Below are 22,494 nucleotides of genomic sequence, written 5' to 3'. Positions count from 1 at the left end.
GGACAAGAAAACCATGTACTATATCGTCTTGAATGTCCATCTTAGCGTCGGTGGGGTCAACATTGTATGTCTATGTGATGAAGACTCTGGAATTGATGTTTGCTTTACCTGAGTTCAAACTCATCATCTCCCTCGTTCCGAACCCACCCTTTCAATGCCATGTCTTTGACGAGTTTGTGAACGGCTTGCCTAGATTTAAGCGGCTCATTTGACTTGGCTTCGTTATAAGTCTTGGCTGCGATTATGGCTTGAACATTCTGCTGATTCTCTGTCATGCCATGTGCCACAGTTTTGGCCTTCTCCCACATCCTTCGGCGAGATAGTGCCGACGCAGCCTTGATATCAAACGGCTTTTTTCCAAGGACAAAGCCACCAAGTGTCCGCTCTTCGAACCCAGAAGCAGTCCAAGCTACACTCAAGTTGCATGGCGAGATTTGATAAGACTTTGCCTCAAGAGCTCTACGAGAGTAGGGGAACTCTATAGAAGTCACATGGAATTGTAGTTTGTGAAAAGCATACCCCTTTGGCCAATCTATGCCGATGATAGTAGATAACCGACCAGTTGGCGAGAAGCATCTGGCCATTCCGGTCTCGGAATACTGCGCTTGTGGTAACACAAGACTGCTCAAGTAGGCCCGCTCTGGCGATATGAACATGGACGAGGCCCAGGATAAAAGTGAGGTACATTGCCGCAGGGCAATCTTATCAGAGCAGGATTTTGATAGCGAGATAGGAGCATCACCACGAGCTGGTTTTCTTCTCACAGCACCTAAGTTTGCGAACCCCCGCCGACCAAGAAGTGTTGTTGAGTTGGACAAGTCTGTAGGGTTAGGATGTCTATCCCATGGTGTAGTGTCGTCTTGAGTTGCCATTACAAGTTCCATACTGGCATCTCCGCCTGTGTTATAAAATTAGCAAAGGCCTAAACACTAGGTCAAGGAGCTGTGATACGGACATGGAGCTTCAGAGCAGTACATATGAAAGATGACGTCTTCCTTGATCTGGAAAGGGTGAGTCCCATTGCTGCAGGGCTCAATAATGTCAGATTCCGATTCGCCGCCCTGTAAGCGGTAGCATTCTGAAAGAAGATAGAGATTCAATGCTCTCAATGTGACAACTTCAGCATGCCAATCATGCAATGCATTCCCGTTAGCCTTCTGAAGCTTTGAAGCTGGAAGACACTTCATCCCCGTTCTACGAAGCCGTCAGTCAAGGCACTTGGTGATTTCAGATGAGTGGAGAGGCCAAACCCTAGACAGATGCATTCCAGCGTCCCCCGAATCTCAGCAATGATGCTGCTGCAGGGAACCCATTCATGGACTCCATTGGACTTTATGCCTGGTTTGCGAGATGGTGGCAGCTTTTGGAATTGATCCAAGACACACTGCGTTATCCTGTCACCGAGTTGAGGCTCCATAGCACGCAGCGGCTAACTTACAGAAGCACCGACTACATATAAAGCTAAAACATGCTACCGTCCTAAATTCATCAGAAACTCTTGTTAGATTGATCCAGAGCGTCTGTCAAGCTCAGGTGACGTTGAACACCTTGCTCAGGGCTTTTGACAAGGGCCCTACCCGAGTTGTCTGATTTGGGTAGCACAAGGTCACTTGTATTTTTCATGGATGCATGTGGGGCATTTTCTTTTTCAAGCCTGCACGTGATTCTCAACTTTTGGTTTTTTTGAGAGGCCGGAAATGTGGGTGTTGAATCCTACAGGCCCTAAAAAGTCAAATCTTTGCTGAGTAATCTTGCCCACAGAATTCATGCGAAACCTCTTGTGGGAAATTGGCTATTGAATCACTACATCGCGTTCCCAGACCTCCTCCTTTGATACTATCGCCAAAACCTATTGAATAGATTCCGGGTTCATATCAAAATAACGCCAAAATGCGGACCTACGACGACGCTTTCTCCGGCCAGAGAATTTACCCCGGCAAGGTTCGCTCATATCCCGTCGTTCCGTTCCGAGTCCTCACGAAGCATCGTTCAATCCGTTACTGTTGTCCCCTTCAACCATCGACGTCCGACTTATCACGAATCGATTCATCAAAACGTCACCGATAGCTCGAGTCTTGGTTGAGGGGTGTTATACTGATGGGGTCAAGGCCTAAGTTTCACATTCGAGGGGATACTATTAAGGCCTCAGGGGTCATGCCGACCTTGTGAATTTTAGCCTTACCTCATTATCGCCTTATACGACGACAGTTCAACCTTGCGACATGCTTCGAAGGAAAACCGGCTGCCCTAATGATTGACCATGTAACTAATCGAACTTGCCGTATAGGGTAAGCTCTACATCCGTGGTGACTCCAAGATCTTCCGTTTCCAGAACAGCAAGTCCGAGTCCCTGTTCCTGCAGCGCAAGAACCCCCGCCGCATCTCGTGGACCGTTCTGTACCGGAGACATCACCGCAAGGGTATCTCTGAGGTATGTTTAAATATATATCCCTTCACCTCGATTAAATTTATCCAACTGTAATGCGAGTCGCCCGGTTTGCTTTCATCCTCAACGGAGCGTTCGCCATCTTCGCTCGACCCCTCTCGACTTGCGAATATATGACTCACAGATTGCTGAGTCTAGAGTCACTGCTCGAAGCCTCTCCATATATGAAAGCATACTGGGTCCCATCACTTTTGGAAAATAAACATCCGGGTTGAAAATTCCTTTACTTTTCGTAACAGTACTGACCCGTTCTACAGGAGGTCGCCAAGAAGCGCTCGCGCCGCACCGTCAAGGCCCAGCGTGCCATCGTTGGTGCTTCCCTCGATGTGATCAAGGAGCGCCGCGCCATGCGCCCTGAGGCCCGCCAGGCCGCTCGTGCTGCTGCCATCAAGGAGTCCAAGGACAAGAAGGCTGCTGCCACCGCCGCCAAGAAGGCTGACAAGGCCAAGAACTCCGCCGGCCGCATTCAGAGCAAGCAGGGTGCTAAGGGTGCCCCCGTCAAGGGCAACCAGAAGGCTCGTTTCTAAGTTAATTCTGGGAGGGTCAAAACAACAGCGCACTTGGAATTGAATGAAAAAAATTAGAATGAACCAGGAAACTCTCGGGTCCTTTTTTTCTCTCTTGATTCTGCCTTGATCAATCTGTCCCACCTAAGCATCCCATCACATGCAATTTGCCAACAACAGTCCATGACGCGAAAGTATGATAGGAGGAGGATGATGTTGGTTTTGGCTGTTGTTGTCAGTCTAGACACCAACTTCATGGAAAAAGAAACATTTAATGTTCTTTTGGCCACCCATGTCCACCATCTCTATGGTATAACTATGCTGACTTACATTGACAAACGCTTGCACTCTTTTTCTTTTTCATTGTGGTTAACTAACTTGTTTTCATAGTGCTAAAGATACCTTCATGTTGGGCTAGGGACAAAGAGGTTCTCACATCCTAATTTCGGCAACATCTGCTTGCTGCATCATATCGAAGCTATCCGCTGCACTATGGCTACTACTACGCATAAAGAAGTTAATGTAGACTACATGATGAGACTAGTTAGGTCCAACTAGTTATGTATTCACTTGTAATAAATTGCGAAGGGGTCAAGGGTGCAACCGCAAAGGTATTTCGTCATTAATTCATGTCATATATAGTACTAAAGTGTTGATTTTTTTCAGAAATTCTAGCAAGTTTGGAGCTTACAACTGGGCCAGAACACCGTCGGCGCCAGAGTTGGCAATGGAGGTCTTGCCGAGGTCCTGGGCGGCGTAGACAACCTTGCCGTGGTCGATGATGACGGCGAAGCGGCCGGTACGGGGAGGGGAGGCCCAGCCAATGGTCTGACTCCACTTGGCGTCCAGATCGGACATGAAGAGCTGTGGTTGGTTCATGGGTTAGCCGGGAGGGGTCCGAGCGGCGCAAGCCAGGAGGTACAAGCAAGCAAGCAGGGCGGAAGAGGAGGGGTATAATGATAAGATAAACGTACGATGGAGTCGTCAGTGATGTTGTTAGCCTTGCCCCAGCCGGACATGACAAACTCGTCGTTGTAGGCGATGAAGATGACCTTGTCGACGCCCTTGGCCTTGATCTCGTTGATCTTCTCAATGTACGAGGGCAGGTGGTTGGCGGAGCAGGTGGGAGTGAAGGCGCCGGGAATGGCGACTACGACAATCTTCTTGTCCTTGGAGTCTGCGAGGCGGCAAAGTTAGCGACAATGTTCAGAGAACAATGGAATAGCTACACATAGGTGGAAGTTTGGACGACATGATTGACTTACCCTTGGACAGATCGTACTTGATGGGAAAACCGCAGACGCGGATAGAGGAAGACTCCTCGGCAGGGGGGATCCAGCCGAAGACAACGCCCTCGGGGAAGTCCTGACCAACCTGAAGCTCAGACATTGTGAATGGATAGAAAGATAGGCAAAGGGGTAGTCTGTTGAAAGAGAAAGAAGACGGTAACCGGTGGAGACAGAAGAGTAGACGTGAGGAAAAGGAAAGAAAGAAGGGAGAGGAGACCAGGCAAAAGAGAGCTAGAAATGCCCGAAGCTTTGTACTTATATGTGTCGACTTGAGCTACAGATAAGTGGGGTCCTGTGTAGATAGCAGGAAGGAGGTATGGTATGGTATGGTATGTACCTCATATAAGCAAGCAAGCGCAAGGCAAGCACGGGCAAGTCCGTTGCTCCTGACGCTTCTGGTGGCTTCGGTCTTGATCTTCTGGTAGTAACTACTATACCTGTATCCTTGTATTTTACATGCAGTTATCATCTGAAGGAAGCCATCGGAAGCGTGCCAGGCATAGGATGGATTCCTCTGCGAGGAGCCTCGGGCGCAACTGTAGCGCCCCGCCAAGGCAGTAGCCAGGATGGGGAGGTGGGTGGTTACTTGCAATTGCTACTTGCTGGACATGTCTTCAAATACATAAAAATTAATTCATGACAAGCGGCAGACTCGCGCTTTGCGCGTGGTGGGTGCGTGTTTTGGATTTGGTGGGTGGGAGCATATGGCATAGTAGTTGATTCTGGGCTGGATGTTGGTCGAGGCCACGGAGGTCGTATTGGCCAATTCATTGGCACTGCGGTAAAACTGGGTGCTTGGATAGTTACATGGAAGCGGGGAGCATGTCCTCCCTGGGCACCAGGCCCTTCCTTTACCAGGTTTACGTACTGAAAACACACCCGAGGACACAATTTGCCAGGCCAAGCACGCAGCGATTCCCAAAGTCCCAGAGACTAAGGATTGGCCTCGGAAGTAGAACCGAGGAAGAAAGATTCGTCGGTCTGGCCTGACACGGGCTCCAGGTTGGTGATGTTGGATTTTCCTCGTACAAAAATATCTTGTCCATGTGCAGAGTCAAAAAGCCAGGTTGCCTGTGTCCCAAAGGTTGCATTTAGCCATCCTTCACGCTTGGCTTCAGGGGGGAAATCAAGTCAGACAAGAATCCGAAGCTGCCTCAGGTATCTGCCCGTATCTTGGGCCAACTGGACAGTCGATCAACGCGGGGTGTATCGTTGCCCATCTACGCATAGCTGTAAAATACTTACTCATATGCTTATGCACCGCTATATTCATTTGGTCCTGGTATTGTAGAGGCAATTGATTTCCAAAATGCATCTACAAGTACCTAGGCTTCACCAGGCACGAAAGCGCATTGATCTCATGTCCATGTACACAAAAACACCTGTACCAAAGCCCGGGTTACGGCACTGTCTAAATGGCCCAAAGCACCCCGCCCCCGCTCCATCGCCTCAACAGAAAAGAGCAGGGTCAATGCTGGCCAACGGCTCATGTTCCAATGGGCAAAACATTCTGCGCGTAAATTCGGGGCCTAAGCGTTTGACTAAATTTGTACGTTTGAGAACATGCAAGTCCGCCGACAAGAGATAAAGACCAGCCGTAGCGGAAATGTGTCAATACGGCAGAGTATTTATTGCCAGAGTACTCACAATCAGTCTTCATGGTGGAATATTTGATGTATGCACATACATGATGACGTGTGGGCCAGATCTGATAAGAACAAACCACCAGCTCCCACCCAGCCAACCACCGATTGACCCCTCATCAACACAGACCCATCCCTATTCCGCAACAACCCGTCGGTTCTCGGCATGGTACTTGTACACATGCACTCATTCACCGCTAAATTTCCAGCATCAAGGAAAACAGAACCAGGTCATTATGGAGAGGAAATCCTCCATACACAACGTTTATCAATCAGTGCATGTGACGTCGCTCTCCGAGACTCCGATCGCCGCTCCGACTGGCGTGACAGAGCCTCGATTTCCCGCAATTGGGGAACACACAACTATCCAGACTTGTAATTTGTACATAACTGCTTGTATGTACTATGTAGACGGCATGAGGCGAATTTTTCTCAGCTCGGCATTAAAGTACGGCCTTGGTCGTTGTCCCACTAAGGCGGCCCATCTGAGCAACCCGAGCCCTACGCACTTGAAGATTACCAGGATTTTTGTGATTAACTGACGAATCAACTGGTTAAATGATGCAAGCATTTAGGTACATAGGTAATTGGTAGATGTATCACAAGAAATTGGCACACTTGGTTAGGTCTAGCATCAGTACGCTGGTGATATCAAACTGTCTAGTTACGCAACTCATTCTTCCCTTGACTCGCTAAACGGAATACACCATATTCTCAGTATCGAGTGACAACAATTCTAAATCTCCCCAATTCTCAAACCATGCCATAAACATGTTAGGCTTAGATCTTCAAGTATTCAGTGAAGAAAGAAATTCTTACAGACTATGACGCCCAATCTCAACCCCGACGTCTCCTTAGACCTCGCCAACAACTGGATTAGCGGGCAGAGCAAACGTATCATAGGTAGCAATGGCTGCAGGCTGGGGTAGACTGTAAACTTCCTACCCGGTGTTGGGATGTTATCGACTGCTGGCACGGTTGTGTCGATGAACACATAATCGACAGTAGACATGGCTTGTTATCTACGAATTCTCCCATCAACTTTAGTAGGTCGATCTGAGAATCATTCTATTTCACCAGAACTTTTAGTTAGACAGGTCTACTTCATCGGCAGACCTAATTGAACACGGCGTCAATCTGGGGCCGGGTGGTGCTATATCATCCTACTTACCGCCTCAAAGAAAAGATGAAAAGCCAGAAACACATACCCTTTTCTTATATTTACATGTCATCATGATCAACGATCAACTAGATTGTAACCAAATTGTCACCACATCTAAAACTAGAGCTTTCACAGAAAGTTAAGCAAGTCATTATGTGTGCGAAGAGGCTCTGGGGGTGTGATACTGCGAGGAACTATGATCAAATGACCTTCAAAGAATATCTATTTAACTTAAATCTAGTAAATATATAAGCAGGTAAGTGGAAATCAGTGACGAGAGTTTTTGTAGGCGTTGCCTTTGTTTAATACTTGATTGATCTCCTGTGGTGATTGGTAGTGGGCGGTCGAAACTATCACTTAAGAGCAAGCAATACATGACGGCCAATCTCATGGTATACGAGGCGAGAATGAGAAGAGAAACGCTCGTCGGTGATCTAGGTGAAAAAGAAAACCGGCCGGCCGTATTCTTTGGAGTCATCCCTCCGATCTAAGCGGTAGCTCGTTTCATAAAACCCTTGACCCGTTCTCCGTTCTAGACTCGGCGCCGAGAAGGTTATTCGAGGGTTAGTATGAGATCCTACCCTAGGGTTCCTTCCACATGATTTTTAGGACGCCGCGATCTAGAACACGCCATCGTTTTGAAAGGCAAACCCTGAGCGATTTAAAAATCGTGGATGAACAGGAGGAGCTAAAAAGAAAACACACAAGCCACACACGGAAAACAGTGTAACGCAAGAACTCCAATGAAGAGCCGTGTGTATGTGTCTGTATGTGGTTCTAGAGTTGACGGGGTGTCTCTACGTGTATAACTATAGTATGACTAGATCCATGCAGGCAGACAAAGCCACCACCATTGCGCAGCTGTACATGGAAAGCTGCGTATGCCTCGTCACAAGTGTCTTGTGTGTTGAACACCAAGTATGTCTGACCAGTGAAGAGGCTTACAGCTAACATAAAGCCCTCGCTTTGTTATGTTGGCCAATCATGGCGTCTGTCTTGATTCCCGCGCTATGTTGGGTCTCATACGATCTGATCCATCTGTGAAGGCCTTGAGACGCCTTCAACTTGTGGTTTGTTGTTTGTATTTGGCTGAGCAAATGTGTGTGTAGTTAGTATGTATAGTTGACTATGGCCATTAGTGTGACGCTCCTGGCTTCAATGCCCCGCCTGAAGCGTCCTGGTTCCTGCATGTGCGAGGGGTACCGTTTCTGTTAGTCAGACGGCGAAAGGAAGACTCCCTTAGCCTCTCGTGCATGGAGTGGATGAGGAAAGACGCTACCTACTCTTATTTTCTTTTTCCCAAGCTTCTTTGTCTTGTTTGAGCTAGTTGTAGGTATGAATGTTGTTAGTTGCTGTGGTACCTGTGCTTGTACTTTTAACCCTTGCAACTCAACCCTCCTTGCATTTTGTTCAAGAAGCATCCCTGGTATTCTTGTGTTCTTGCAGGCCCAGCTACGGTTATCTCAGGTAAAATACAGACGAATAAACATCTTGCCTCTACCACGGAAGGGCCTATCTACGCGTTTGCCTACAGGCCAAGTACGCAGTTTAGAAAGGTTAAAAGGGAGAGGCCAGTCATCTCGTCAGTGCCAAAGCCGCCCACTTCTCTGACAAAGTTTTCCGCTTAACAGATGAAGATGACCAATCATCCAGACGCGACGCAGGAGGAACAGCTGAATAAGAAAAAGAAAAGCAGCTGCTTCATCGACAATGTCACCTACTTCTTCTGCATTGAAACGGGACGATACATCAACTACCAGTAACTATACATGTACATAACTAGCTAACTAGGCAATTGCTGGTCTGCAAGTATGCAAATACCGTTAGTTAACCAACTACCATTGACCCGATGTTACTATTGGGTGGTGTCAATGATGCTGGGCCGAAATGGTGGGGATTTCCGGCTAGTCCCGTTTGCACCTGCCGCGACCAGTGCATCATGAACGACATGTTAGATCCACAGGGTGACGTGTGTGATCACCATTGAAGAAAGTAGCAGCACGTTTATGCCTTTTCAAGAGCATCACAGGACCAGGGCCGGCGTTTGTATCTCATGCTTTTCGTTTGCACCGTAAAAATCTCGGGCAAGTGCCTTTGGGGATTGTAGCCCAGTACTAGTGATGAGTGCATTCCTATTTTGGAGTGCAACTGGTCGCCAGAACTTTTCAGTCTCTTCACAACTGTTGATCTTTCTGCAGCTTTTCTCTTCTTGTTTTCTTTGTCTTCACCACGTTGCAGTCTGGGGCCTGGATTGTCCGATGGCTTCCGCAGGAGTACCCACAACGACACTTGGAAAACGAAGAGGCCCGAATGGCTTAGTGCGCCCGCTTTGCCTCAAGACACAGCAGTCGAGCTTTCTACCCAAGAATCAATGCAGCCTGCTGCAAAGTTCTCTCGCATTCCTCTCCCAAAGAGGAGAGACAGATAGTGTGCTTGTAACACTCGAGCAGGCCAACAATGGAGTACCACACCATAAGCAGGCTAACCAACAGGCCATTGCGGGACGCACAGACGACGGCGGTTTGGGGCGAATGCTTGTCCAAATCTGACAGCAGACAACGTCGAAAAAATCAAGCCAGCGGCATCTGCATTTGAAGCAACGCTAGAGTCCACGACAATCTTGCGTGATCGGCAAACACCGATTGTTTCGCGAGCTCGTGGGCTAGGGCCAAGTTTGACCAGGCCAGTTGGATACGCCGGCACAAAATAATGGCCGAGGTCCTTCGTTCCTATTCTTTGCTTACACATTAATGTTGGTGCTTCCCTCTGCGCTGCTTCTTTGTGCCTCCGCACTTCAAAGTCTCATCACTCTGGATGCTCAGCATGTTGGCGGCATCGCACGCCTCCCTTACAGTCCTATCGCCTAACCCCTTTGGAGAGGTCTCAACTCCTCTTCATTCCCGCCCAAGCCGTTGCGTGATTCTAAACTGTCCATCTTGGAGCGAGCCCGAACCATACGGGAATTCCAGACTGACTGAAATGTTGTGTTGCGTTGTTCTGTCTCGACTGGGCTTTATTCTGCACCGCCAATTGGAGAGCCAAAAAGGAACACAGGAGCCTGCCAAACGATTAGCACCCTGGCTTTTTGACGGCTTGCTGATACTAGTCCACTCATACAATCTAAGTCAGTCTAGAGAGGTACTGGCGAGAAAATCGCTGAAGCAAGGGAGTTGTTGGACGACAAGGCGATAGGGGAATAAGCAACACGGAAGCAGGATCAGAGGCAATGAGACAACAGAAGTATACAGGAGACGGCCTCTGGATCCACTGGCTTCCTCTGCCTTGCATCAGGTTTTACGACGAGTCCTAAACTAAGCCCAGGCGGCCCTGATCGAGACTGGGTTGTTGTTTTGAATCCTCGGTGGCCCTCCTTACAGCACACAGCACCACGTCATCCCTAGGATAGTTCCAGTCTGTGACCAGAAGAAGCTTCATTTATTCTTCTCGCCCTTCGTTCTTCATATTTGTTGCTCCGTTCCTCCCCTCTGCTGCTCACGCAAGTTTCTTGTTTTTTTTTCATGTTTTTTTTTCATACTCATTAGACTTGTTTTGATTTTCATCTGCTTGTTTCTGCTCCATACGCCGTTGATATTTATGCTCCACATTCTTTAAAAACAATCCATCCTGTTTGTTGGTTGCTCCCTCAGAACCCATATATCGACCACCACTCCACTCACTCGCACCCTCCCGCAGACTTCGAGAACGATTTTCACTTTCGCCCAACACCCTTTGAGAGCCCCCTTCAGACTACCAAAGATTTCGTGATCGCAAATATCGCCCTAACTATCTATCTCTGTTGTTGAGCTTCAAGCCCTAGCATATACGATCCATCAACTCGCCGTCTCAGCTCCACCTACGTCACCGGAGTTGACTGACCCATGCTCCGATTTTAACATCGAGATACCATCTTCTACTTTATCTTCAGTGGTTATCGCAGAAAACGTTTCCAATGCCACATCCGCCGTTTCCTGCAAAACATCCGATTCCCGTGACGCAGGACGAACGTGAATCTTTCGAAAAGACAACGGCATGTCCTCAAAAAAGGCGTCTTTATATTAGCAACGGGCCCAGCCAATGCTCCGATTCACTTAGCTTCGAACGTGTTGCCAACGGTGATCTTCAATATGTAAGTTTCTTTTAGCAACTGAAGTTGTGAGAACTTTATTATGGCTGGGACTGACCAGCTTCATGAATAGCCATTGACTAAGCGCGAGTTTCTCGACTACCTCATTTACATTTACGGTTCAGCTGAAAACTTTCAGTTTTGGACTTGGTATAGAGATTACGAAGTCAGATTCAAGGCTGCATCCAGCCAACTCAACCTTGCTCTAAACTCTGTGTATAGCGGAACTACTAATTTTTCTAACACGCCTGAGCTTGTGTCAGACGATGGATGCTCAGGCCACACGAGCGAAGATGGCGTGGAACTGAGAATACAGGATACTAGAAGGGCCATCGTTTCGACGGTATCAAACTCTTCAGATCCATTTGCCACACCACCATGCACTCCAGCCGTCAAAGATTTTGATGTCGGAAAGGCCCCTCCATCGCTACTATACCACCAGTTGGTTCCCAAGACCAGTTTAAGATCTTTGACACCAGCTGAAGCGCAGACACTCTCAGACCCCGAATACGATGGTGAGTTGGAGATGTCGTTGGAAGGTATCCGCGAGTTTGTCAGAGAGCTAACATTTTGGTAATGCTAGACCTACGACCATTTAGCGAAGAGAAATCTCGTGTGGTCGCCACTTATATCATCACTGGCAGCCGTAGGCAGTTGATCCTACCTGTCCATGAGCAAAAGCAACTTATTGCTGCAGATACCGCACACCCAGATGTGTTCAGAAGTACTTTCACTGGTGTTGACTTGATCTTGCGCAAAAAGGCTCATCCCGCATTCATCTCATGGTCCAAAGCAAACTGCACTGAGCAGCGCATGTGGGCTCTGAAATCTTTAGGAGCCCTTGTAGTCCTGTTTTCCTTGATACTGGCGTTGCTACTTGTTTTGAGCAATGTGCGTCGGGAGTGGCGACTGCTGGCAGTCCCCGGTTTCTTTAGTGGTTCTACCATGACCCTTTGTGCCTATCGCAGGTTGTGTGTCTTCTTGTACGCATCGCGGCTGCGTCATGCTCCACCATGGGAGCAATTCCTTGACGAAGAAATGGCACAGAACAAGAACACGTCCTCCGACACGCCTTTCGGTCCGTCCAATACCTTTGGTGACGAGATTTGGAAGGAGAGATATGAATCGCGGACCCTGTGGCAAAAGATTTTTGACAAGACCGTGACAATCCAGGAGCCAGCATTGGCTCGAGCACATGACATGACTGTGCTTCAATGCGTGGTGGTTGCATTGTTGATAGGAGGTGCTGCTTCGGGCATACTGATGGCTATCCCCCGGGCGAACCTGTACTAACGACAGAGCACATTTGGCAAAAGTCGATTTGTTCATAAGGTCTTTTTTTTTCCTCCTAAAAGCTGGTTCCTCCAGGGAGATTTGTGTTTGTTATTGGCTGCTTCGGTGTTATTTAGGGAGGTTTCCTTTTGATTCTTAGTTTTTTTTTTTTTTTTTTTTACGGCATGGTATATGCATGGTGCCTTGCTTCTCGGTACGGATCCATTCATAACACAGAGACAGGCAGCATAGCGTCTGTTGTCGTCGTTTCCGTCGTCCCTTCCTGGGTCGAAGCGGACTACGTCCAGAGCGTGGTGTGTCTCGTTTTACATGTTTGCACGCCCCTGTCTTGTTCAATCCTGTGGTTCTTTTGTATTTGGGAATGGCTTTGTTCATTCATCTTATTGTTATTTTGCGGCTTACTGGTGTTTGGGTGGATTTCTGGCCCATAAGTTCCTCATTACATTTATTGGCGGATGAAGTATCTAGCAAGCGCTGAGATGTGTGTTTACAAAAAATATTTGCCCATTGTTGTTCTGTTGTACCCTGAAAATGAAATGCTTCAAGCGTGATTTGTGATGTTTACTGTGATAAATGTGCGTATTCCTTGTTGAAGGCGCGGCCAATGACCATCCGACGGATCTCGGAAGTACCAGCGCCGATTTCGTATAGTTTAGCGCTGTGATGATGAGAGTTAGTAGAGCTGAGGTCGATCAAGACAAAGAAAGGGCAGACTCACTCTCGTAATATTCTGGAGGCAGGCATCTCCTCAGTGTAACCCATGCCGCCGAGAAGCTGAATACAGTCCAGAGCGCACTCAGTGGCCCGTTCAGCAGCATACAAAATAGCGCCAGCACAGTCCTGGGTCTTGATGAGACCCTCATCGTCCACGGCCTTGGCTGTAGCATAGGTGTAGGCCTTGGCAGCTTGCATCCTCGTGTACATGTCAGCCAGCTTTCCCTGTACGAGCTGGTTCTTGGCAATTGGCTGTCCAAACTGCTTTCTATGGTGGGTGAAGGGCAGGACAAGGTCCATGGCCGCCTGCATCAGGCCCAGAGGCCCGGCCGAGAGGACCAGTCTTTCCAGGTCCAAGCCTTCCATGAGGACGCGCACGCCGCCGTTGATGGCGCCCAGGATGTTTTCGGTGGGCACAAAGACGTCGTCAAAGGCCAGTTCGCCCGTGTTGCTGCCACGCATGCCCATTTTGTCGAGCTTGCGAAGGCACTTGAAGCCGGGCGCCTTGGCAGTCTCCACCAGGAACGCCGTGATGCCCTTGGTCCCGGCGGCCGGGTCTGTCTTGGCGTAGACCACAATGACATCGGCGTCGGGCCCGTTGGTGATCCACATCTTGGTGCCCGAGAGCAGGTAGCCACCGTCGACGGCGCGCGCCGTCATGCGCATGCTGACCACGTCGCTGCCCGCGCCGGCCTCGCTCATGGCCAGAGCGCCGACGCGCGTCCCGTCGATGAGGCCGGGGAGGAAGGCTTCCTGCTGGGCGGCCGTGCCGTTCAGGGCAATCTGGTTGATGCACAGCTGGGCGTGGGCGGCGTAGCTGAGGGCAATGGAGCCGCTGGCGCGCGAGAGCTCCTCCATGACGATGCAGTGGGCCTGGTAGCCCATGGACAAGCCGCCGACCGACTCGGGCGCGGTGATGCCAAGCAGCCCGGCGTCGCCGAGCTTGCGCCACAGCGGCGCGGGGAAGGCATTGGTCTGGTCGGTGCTGGCGGCGAGGCTTGGCGGGATTTCGCGGCGCGTAAAGTCTTGCACGCGGTCGCGCAGCTCGGAAAGCTCGGCGGCCGTGGGAGGCGTGAAGCCTTGCGGGTGCTTGGACGAGTGGTGGCGGATGGAGACTGGGAGGGCTGGGTGCAGGCGGTGCCGGAGCCGGGGCAGATTGCGGACGGGGTTGAGAGTGCGGAGGGACATTTTCCGGGCGGACAAAAGGAGCAGCGGCGGGTGTGGAAGGACTCGGGTTTTGTTGGTGTGGCCAGCCAATGTTCTTTGTGGTGTTATCGAGAGCTTCAAAGCTTCACAGGAGAAATGAGGAGAGAAAGTGTCGGTATTTTCGCACCTTCCGGAAATCGCAATGCAGATGCCCTTTCTCAGTCCCTCTTTTAAGCCCGGCGGGTTCTTGCCTCGGCGGGTTTTTGACTGTACAAGACCGACCAGCTTGACTCCAAGAACTGCTGCTATTGGCTGGCAGCATGCGTTGTTGTCCGTTTGGGGTAACTTAGAGAGCGTTTTTTTTAGCGCATTGGCTACTGAAACGAACAGCAGTCCGGGGGGTCCTGAGCCACTAATGCTGAGGTCGCTAGCAACAAAGAGCTCACGGCTGGGGACGGCTTCAAGCGGCTTTGGGCAGCCTATGACGAAATGGGCAGTGTGAAGCTGGCTGGCCTTTATTTCATACACAGAGCTTGGGTTTCCACCCCTTTTGCCGAGCAAATGTCTCGATTGTCCACCTGATGCATTTTGGAGAAGCAGCAGACTGGCTCGCTGTCGTGGGATAAATCTCGCTGGCACGGGGTACAGGTACAAGGGTACTCCTAGTCTGCAAGACACAAAGAGCAGGCGGCCAGCCAAGGGAAGGCGCGGCACAAGACAGGCAACGGCTCGACGGTGGGCGAGTTGGGGAAGCTTCGTAGTTGCGTAGTTGCAGAAAGAAGTCAACAAAAAGGAAAGAGCAAACGAGAGCACGAAATCTCTGCACCTGCCTCAACTTTCGAACATTGCAGTTCTGTATTCTCCATCAGATTAGAATCCAACCATCACCACCATTAGCCCCCAGCTCATCCCGTTATTCTCCCACAAATGCCGCCGCTTCGTTCGCCAGCCGCGCTCCACGGGCTCCGCTTCTGCCAGCCCCGGCGCCTTGTGCGGCCACTGCTTGCATCTTCGAGCGCCCCCAGCCAACGCCGGACGGCAGCCTCATTCACACATCGGCGCCAGGCCGCGCAGATATCCGTCATCCGCAGTGAAATCGACCCCTCGTCGCCGTCCTTTCTTGAGAACAAGGAGCAGCTCCAGAACATCATCTCCAAGCTGGAGGTGCTGACGCTGAAGGCCCAGCAGGGCGGCTCGGAATCAGCGCGCGCAAAGCATTTGGCTCGCAAAAAGATGCTGCCCCGGGACAGAATAACAGCGCTGATTGACCCGGGCTCGACCTTCCTGGAGCTCTCGCCGTTGGCTGGCCACGAGCTGTATCCCGAAGCTGAAGTGCCGGCTGGAGGAATCATCACGGGAATCGGCGTCGTGGAAGGGGTTCAGTGTGTTATTGTTGCCAACGATAGCACGGTCAAGGGCGGCACGTATTTTCCAATCACGGTCAAGAAGCACTTACGTGCACAGGAAGTCGCGCAGGAAAACAAGCTGCCGTGGGTGTCACCAGATAACCATCTCCAAGCTCTAAGATCCTTCTGTATAGGCTAACTGTTGTGCATAGATGCATCTATCTTGTCGATTCCGGAGGCGCCAATCTGCCCCACCAAGCCGACGTATTCCCAGACCGAGAACACTTTGGCCGCATCTTTTACAACCAGGCCCGCCTGTCTGCTGCCGGGATCCCTCAGATTTCCGTAGTCATGGGGCCATGCACCGCCGGCGGTGCCTATGTTCCCGCCATGTCTGACGAGAGCATCATTGTGCAAAACCAGGGCCACATCTTTCTCGCCGGCCCACCGCTGGTCAAGGCTGCGACGGGAGAAGAGGTCACGCCCGAGGAACTTGGCGGCGGTGCCATGCATACCTCGGTTTCCGGGGTTTCTGACTACCTGGCTGTCAATGATGCGCACGCACTAGTCATTGCAAGACGTTCAATCTCGAATCTCAACTGGCCAGCCTACACTGAGCCTTCTGCCCGCCCCAGCAAGACATTCGCTGAGCCTCTCTATGACCCCAAAGAACTACGTGGTATTGCGAGCACGAACCTACGGACCCCGCTTCCCATTCACGAGGTCATCGCGCGCATTGTCGATGGTTCTAAATTCAGCGAGTTTAAGCGCGACTTTGGCTCATCTCTAGTTACCGGCTTTGCCACAATACACGGCCACCGCGTGGGCATCATTGCCAACAACGGCATCCTCTTTGCCTCGTCGGCCATGAAAGGCGCCCACTTCATCGAGCTGTGCACCCAGCGCGGCATCCCTCTGGTCTTTCTGCAAAACATTTCGGGCTTCATGGTTGGCTCGAGCGCCGAGCGCGAGGGCATCGCCAAGCACGGCGCCAAGCTCGTCGCCGCCGTCGCCTGCGCCCGCGTGCCCAAGTTCACCGTCGTCGTCGGCGGCAGCTACGGCGCCGGCAACTACGGCATGTGCGGCCGCGCATACTCGCCGCGCATGCTGTGGATGTGGCCCAACGCGCGCATCGGCGTCATGGGCAGTGAGCAGCTGGCGTCGGTCATGGAGACTGTCGGCAAGGCCGTCGACCCCAAGCTCAAGCAACGCATCGACGCGGAAAGCGAGGCCGTCTTTTCGTCGGCCCGGCTCTGGGACGATGGCGTCATTCCGCCCGAGCAGACGCGCAGCTATCTCGGGCTTGCGCTGGGTGCTGCCATGGGCGGGCGCAACGAGGTCAAGGCGAACGACACCAAGTTTGGCGTGTTCCGCATGTGAGAAGAGGCTGGCCAGGGAAGAAGAGACATCAATGACACCATTTCTGTTAGGGTAGGCATTTTAGACTATTAAGCAGGTAAAGTAATTTATTATAATAGCCATGTATTGACTATGCTGTTGGCCTTGCATCGCACTCTTACAGGTACTCGCCAAAGAACTCTAGCAGCTTCTTGTAGCCGCGCGCATATTCCTCCTTGTTGCGGGGGTCAGAGAGGTTCGAGCGTGCTGCCATCCATCCGTGAATCTGGTCCTTGTAAATCTCCACATACTTGGGGGCCGTCAGATTAGCCTCGAACTTCTTGACCTCCTCGGCATCCTCGTCCTTGCTGGCCAGCATAATCAGTGGCACCTTGATATCCGTGGCATCCGCAGCGTCGACCATGGCCGGGTGCACCTCGGCGGCGACCTTGAAGGGCGTGTCGGCGGTGTTTGTCACGCTGCCGGCAACCTTGCCGCCCCAGCAGAAGCCGACAATGGCCCAGTCGGTGACGGCGGGGTACTGGGCGCGGGCAGCGGCAGCGTAGGCCTTGACCTTGGGCCCGACAACGGCTGGGCTGTTCTTGGCGAGGAATGCCGTCAGTGTCGCCTTCTTCTCGGGCGTGTCGGGCGGGAAGACGGAGATGTCGGCCGGGTGGCCCTCGAACCAGTCGGGCATCAGCACGCGGTACTCTTGGCCGAGAATGTCGGCGCCCTGCAGCGTCTGCGGGAAGAAGCCGAAGATATCAAAGATGACGAGCACGCCCTTGGTGGCGTCAGCGGAGCCGGTCGAGTCTAGTGCAAAGAGGATCGAGTCAGCAAGCTGATGAACAGGCGAGGGGTCTTGAGGATATTGGAAAAGGGTAAGGCTTTTTTTTTCTTCTTTCTTCTTGTTCCACAGGCCTCATCTTCTTCTTCCCGGGACTTTTACTATCTACCGGACTTACAAGTGTTGAAGCCTCCCAACTGCTCATAGCTGCCCTTCTCCTTGTATCCCTTCTCAACAACGGGGGGAATGTTGCAGCAGGCGGCGCTGTGGCCGTGGGTAGCAGGCATAGCACTCATTCTGTTCTGTTCCGTTCTTTTCTTTTCTTCTTAGAGATGGGCGAAGAAAGCAGGTGTCCGTTTTACGCGATTTCTACAACACGCAACGATGAAGTGTATCAGACAAGTTTGGCTTGGAAGAGCTGCTAAGAAAGAAAGAAAAAAAAAGAAGAGGAGATCCAGGAGCCAATATCAAGGGAAAGAGGGCGTTATTTTTATATCTCACAACTTCCCGGATAACTAATACCGCGCACCTTCCTAGCCGAGGAGCTGACTGAGCAGGGACTCCAAAGCTTCCTGCTCAGTCAGCTAGTTAACTGGAATTCGTGTTTTGCAACTTCCTGATTTACAACACATCACTCTGCCCCTCCCGTGGCGGGACCCGCCCTGAGGTCCCACTTGGTACCCCACCCCACCGGGCCTCCCATCCTATTATGATGCTTGTAAGAGCGGGGAAGTGGAAAAGGAAACTGCAACTGCAATGTCTTCTTTCGTCCCTGCCTGGCCGATTGCCCTTAATATTTCGAAATGGACTTGACCCCCCCTCTTTATTGCCGACTATGAAATGAATCAAGGTCAAGAAATAGTTATCAGAAGATGAAATGAAAATAGCATTGATCAAGCAACAACAAGATACAGCAATATGTATGTAGCTAGAGGTAACTACCCAAAAGAGAAACGTTGCATCCTACCAGTAAACAAAACCTAAAATGCAAGCAATAAATAAATGAAGAAAGGGCAAAGAAACAACTCTCTGAAAAACAAGCTCCAACTCGTGTGCGATCAAAAGACGCATCACGATAGTCTGTAAACAAGACAAAAAAGACCAGTAAACAGCATCCGGCCCCCTTCCCAACCCTGAAGTCGTATCCTCAACGCATCAAGACTCCTCGCAAGAAAGAGAGAAAAGAAAAAAGAAAACATTGAATGACAACAGAAATACGCCGTATCAACAGCTCCAGCAGCAAGATACCGAAACAAAAAAAGAAACAGTGGAAAGTCACAACAACAACTGAAAAACAAAAAGGTAATTCCCCATCGCTAACCAAAAACAAAAACAAAACCCGAACAAAAGACTGGAAGGAAGAAAGAAAGAAAAAAGTGCCAAAGGATTGCGGTGTAAAGATAAAAGTACACGTCTCAACGAGACTGGAAAACAGGACGATGTTGCCAAATCCGAAAAAAAGAAAAAGAAAACAGACAAATGTGGTATGACAAAGGAAAAAACCAGCCGGATAAAGGCATTAAAAAAGAAAGGAAGAATCAACACCCAAGCCCATCATTTATAGCCACAGCTATCGTTCCGGCTCATGGTACCCGTACCGGTCTCTCAGCCACGGCAACAGCCCGGAGAGAAATGACCGGCCTTCTGCCTGGAGAATCTGACGCGCTGCCGCATCACGGTCCATGATGAGCGCAAGCTGGCTGCGCGTGCGGCCCAGGTGCACCGGCGGCGCTGTGCTGGGCTTGGATGGCGTGAACACGGGATCCAATGGGCCGCGGACGCTCTCGATGGGGTCAATGCCGTAGTCCGTCTCAAGCAGCGGCTCGACTTGGCTGCGGGCCATGTTGAGCTGAACATCCACATTGCCAAAGTCGTAGACTGTGCCTGGTATTTCGTTGACATAGGTGGCCACAGAGGGCGGGCTGACGAGCCCACGGCGCTCGACGCGCTTGATTGGCGAGGCAAAGAGGCGTTGGCTGCGCGGGCTTGTGTTTGCAGCAGTAGAATTGTTTCTAGTCCGGATGTTGTTCTTGGGAGTAGTAGGTTCCTCGGGCTCGACATTGTCTTTAGGTACAGAATGGGAAGCAGATGGACTCGTCAACTGGTAATTTTCAAACGAGGGTGGTGGCTTGTACATTTCGGGCCCATACATGCCCACTTGGGCTCGTGGCTGAGTGCTGTGACTACGGCGCAAGCGTGGCAGATTTTTTGTATCCTCAACCGAGCCCGGAGGGGGCACATGATCTGTACTGGCGGAATCACGTCGACGGGGAGGGAAGCCATGATTTGATGCTAGTACTCCCAATGACAAGGCGCTCGACGACTTGATGGCATGGCTGCGCTCTAAGCGGACTCTAGTAGCCTCAACAGAAGCAGTGGGTAGGTCGATTTGGCTCTGGGCCCTTACGTTCCGTGGTCTGATTGGCGAAATTTGGCTAGGTCTGCGAACCATTGGACCTGGAGTAGACATACGAAGCATCGAAGCCAGGTCCTCGGAAGTTATTTGGGATGGCCTTCTTGAGCCGGAAAAGCCGCCAGTGGATGCTCTATGAATTGGAGGTGCAGGGCGGAGTTCAGGTCGTTTGTCGGGCATTTTGCTACTCAACGACTGCACTGAGCGGGAATTCTCATTCTTGATCACGTAGCCGGCTGGAGGAGGCGCATGAACAAGAGGCTTCTCTCCCTGGTGCTTCCCACAAGAGACAACATGAGCCTCAGTTTCTTCTTCTTCTGGTGTTGGCGCTAGCGGGGTTGGTGATGGAAACAGAGGTGGCACTTTGACGGCATCATGTGTTGTTGGCGTCGAGACTGGACTTGGGCGAGTATTGTGTACCACGACAGAGCTGTTTGGAGGTCGTGACGAGGTTTGTGATGCCTGCGATCCAGATACAACCTCATTATTCGTGGGCAAAGGCAGCCGAGAAGAACCGTTTTGAGAGTCGTAATACACTGCATTATGGTTGGAGCTTGTACGTCTAGCAAGACCTGGCCGTCTCTTAACAGCGGTTGAGACTACATGTTTCTTTGTCTGTTTGGCAGTGACAACTGGTTTCTTCTTAGGAATGCGTGATGCAGAGCTACCAGAGGCGGGGTTTGTCGAAATACTATTGCTAGAGCGTGTAGCAGAGCCTGACTGAGGTGCTTGAGCTTGAATAACGTTGGAGCTGTTGACGCGACGCTTCTCTGTACGGTCGGGGGAGGCAAATCTAGCGGTTAGCCGTGAGGTACTAGCATTTGCTGGACCTCTCGACTTCTTCAGAATAGACTGCCTGGGAGCCGGTCTCTTTGACGATGGCACTGGGTGAATGATCGGCGCATACCCGCTTGGGCTCTCTCCACCAATAAAAGGGCCATTCACGCCTTGGGCTGCTGCGACCACTGGTGAAAGAGAAATGATCGTGGACGTGTTTGGATTCAAAGAAGAGTTGGCCATGACAGCTGGCGACATAGAAATTGTGTCACCCGGAGGGAGAAGCGCGACAGTTGAAGACATGTTTTCAGTCTTTGGAAACAAGGTCGGGATAGAAGATGGTAGCTGTGGTCGTGATGGTTGCACAGTTCGTATTGGTGTTTGTACCGCCACTGAACCTTCGTCTTGCGCCTGGGTTGAATTCGGATCAGTCAAGTTATGATTGCTTGATGGGTCTCGAATTTCTGCAGTATTCAATGGTGTGGTGCCAGTTTCTTGATGCGATTGTGGTGGTACCGCGTATCTAGAGCCAGCTGCTATCAACACAGAGCTTCTCGCCCGGGTCTGTCGAGGCGGGATGGCAGAGGTAGAAGTAGGGGTAGAAGTAGTGGCAGCTAGTGGGGAAACTTGATCGAAAGCAGCATCGGGATCGGATTTCGTGGTCATAGACAGACAAGAAACTGAACGAGACCCAGACGGACTGACCGCATTTGTCGATGGGGATGGTTGGTTTGTAATAGCTGTAGGAGCAACGAGAGCAGGGACAACAACGGACTCCATGGCTGGAATGTTGGAAACAGGTTTTAGCGGACCATAAATCTGGCCGGTTACAAAAGGAACATCAAGCTGTGGCAACGCGTTTGTATCGGAATGCCGGAGCGCATCCGCGAGCTGAATAACGGGGTCAGTGAGTAAATACAGAGGGAGAACTTGAGAGAAAACGGGAAGACAAAACAAGACAAGAACATGAAGAAGAGGCTATCTTGAAACATACTGTTGCGGGCACGATCCGACTTTGGACAGACGGACCGTGAATGGGAACGGCGGTTGGGCCGGTGGAAATATCCTCGTAAAGCTGTGCTAACACACGGCCACTGAGGTAGCGACGATCACTGCCCCAGACATGCCACCAAAAGTTTTCAAGGCGGTGAGCAGTAGGATCACGAAGCTTTTTGTTAGTGACAGTGTATGCTACATGAAAGCAGGCGAAGCCAATCAGGTTAGTACAAAAGACATGGAGAACGAGTATTGGCCGAGCATTGAATCATTGCGCACTCACCATGCCAGCAGGCGCGTATCTTGTCGTCAGGAAGCGTGTCGAACTTGGCAACCTCCTGGTAAACGCCGGGCTGGTTTACTACGATGCCTGGCGGAAGGACCAAAACTCCATCCATTGGAACTGCAGGGATGGGTTCTGAACGGCTCCGGGGTTTGCGGCCCCGGACCAGATTCAAAAGAGGAAGGAAGGGTTAGGGAACCGAGATGAAAGAATGCCAGGAGACGGAAGAATT

At 50.9% G+C, this 22,494-nt stretch overlaps 7 protein-coding genes across 7 annotated transcripts; 3 read left to right on the top strand and 4 right to left on the bottom strand.

Moving 5' to 3' along the window:
• Nucleotides 1-1,890: 1,890 nt before the first annotated feature.
• Nucleotides 1,891-2,973, top strand: BROUX77_003558 (uncharacterized protein; the record flags this gene model as incomplete). The annotated part of the gene is made up of 3 exons (XM_073748223.1): nt 1,891-1,941; nt 2,288-2,431; nt 2,704-2,973. The coding sequence occupies 3 exons, from the start codon at nt 1,891-1,893 to the stop codon at nt 2,971-2,973; spliced, it is 465 nt and encodes a 154-aa protein (XP_073605983.1).
• A 666-nt stretch (nt 2,974-3,639) lies between these two features.
• On the bottom strand, nt 3,640-4,341 carry BROUX77_003557 (uncharacterized protein; the record flags this gene model as incomplete). Its single annotated transcript, XM_073748221.1, has 3 exons — nt 3,640-3,816; nt 3,927-4,129; nt 4,218-4,341. 3 exons carry the CDS (start codon nt 4,339-4,341, stop codon nt 3,640-3,642), a joined length of 504 nt encoding a protein of 167 aa, XP_073605982.1.
• Nucleotides 4,342-10,995: 6,654 nt separating this feature from the next.
• On the top strand, nt 10,996-12,462 carry BROUX77_003556 (uncharacterized protein; the record flags this gene model as incomplete). Its single annotated transcript, XM_073748220.1, has 3 exons — nt 10,996-11,172; nt 11,243-11,684; nt 11,753-12,462. 3 exons carry the CDS (start codon nt 10,996-10,998, stop codon nt 12,460-12,462), a joined length of 1,329 nt encoding a protein of 442 aa, XP_073605981.1.
• A 561-nt stretch (nt 12,463-13,023) lies between these two features.
• On the bottom strand, nt 13,024-14,364 carry BROUX77_003555 (uncharacterized protein; the record flags this gene model as incomplete). The annotated part of the gene is made up of 2 exons (XM_073748219.1): nt 13,024-13,120; nt 13,181-14,364. The coding sequence occupies 2 exons, from the start codon at nt 14,362-14,364 to the stop codon at nt 13,024-13,026; spliced, it is 1,281 nt and encodes a 426-aa protein (XP_073605980.1).
• An 885-nt stretch (nt 14,365-15,249) lies between these two features.
• On the top strand, nt 15,250-17,048 carry BROUX77_003554 (uncharacterized protein; the record flags this gene model as incomplete). Its single annotated transcript, XM_073748218.1, has 2 exons — nt 15,250-15,812; nt 15,881-17,048. The coding sequence occupies 2 exons, from the start codon at nt 15,250-15,252 to the stop codon at nt 17,046-17,048; spliced, it is 1,731 nt and encodes a 576-aa protein (XP_073605979.1).
• A 136-nt stretch (nt 17,049-17,184) lies between these two features.
• BROUX77_003553 (uncharacterized protein) lies at nt 17,185-18,089 on the bottom strand (the record flags this gene model as incomplete). The annotated part of the gene is made up of 2 exons (XM_073748217.1): nt 17,185-17,819; nt 17,972-18,089. 2 exons carry the CDS (start codon nt 18,087-18,089, stop codon nt 17,185-17,187), a joined length of 753 nt encoding a protein of 250 aa, XP_073605978.1.
• A 1,274-nt stretch (nt 18,090-19,363) lies between these two features.
• BROUX77_003552 (uncharacterized protein) lies at nt 19,364-22,377 on the bottom strand (the record flags this gene model as incomplete). Its single annotated transcript, XM_073748216.1, has 3 exons — nt 19,364-21,874; nt 21,978-22,174; nt 22,263-22,377. 3 exons carry the CDS (start codon nt 22,375-22,377, stop codon nt 19,364-19,366), a joined length of 2,823 nt encoding a protein of 940 aa, XP_073605977.1.
• Nucleotides 22,378-22,494: the final 117 nt, after the last annotated feature.

The sequence above is a fragment of the Berkeleyomyces rouxiae genome (genome assembly GCF_048999995.1).
Source record: "Berkeleyomyces rouxiae strain 22BRR77 chromosome Unknown BrBRR77_ptg000003l, whole genome shotgun sequence".
Taxonomy (NCBI): Eukaryota; Fungi; Ascomycota; class Sordariomycetes; order Microascales; family Ceratocystidaceae; genus Berkeleyomyces; species Berkeleyomyces rouxiae.
This window is presented reverse-complemented; position numbering and strand designations above follow the sequence as displayed.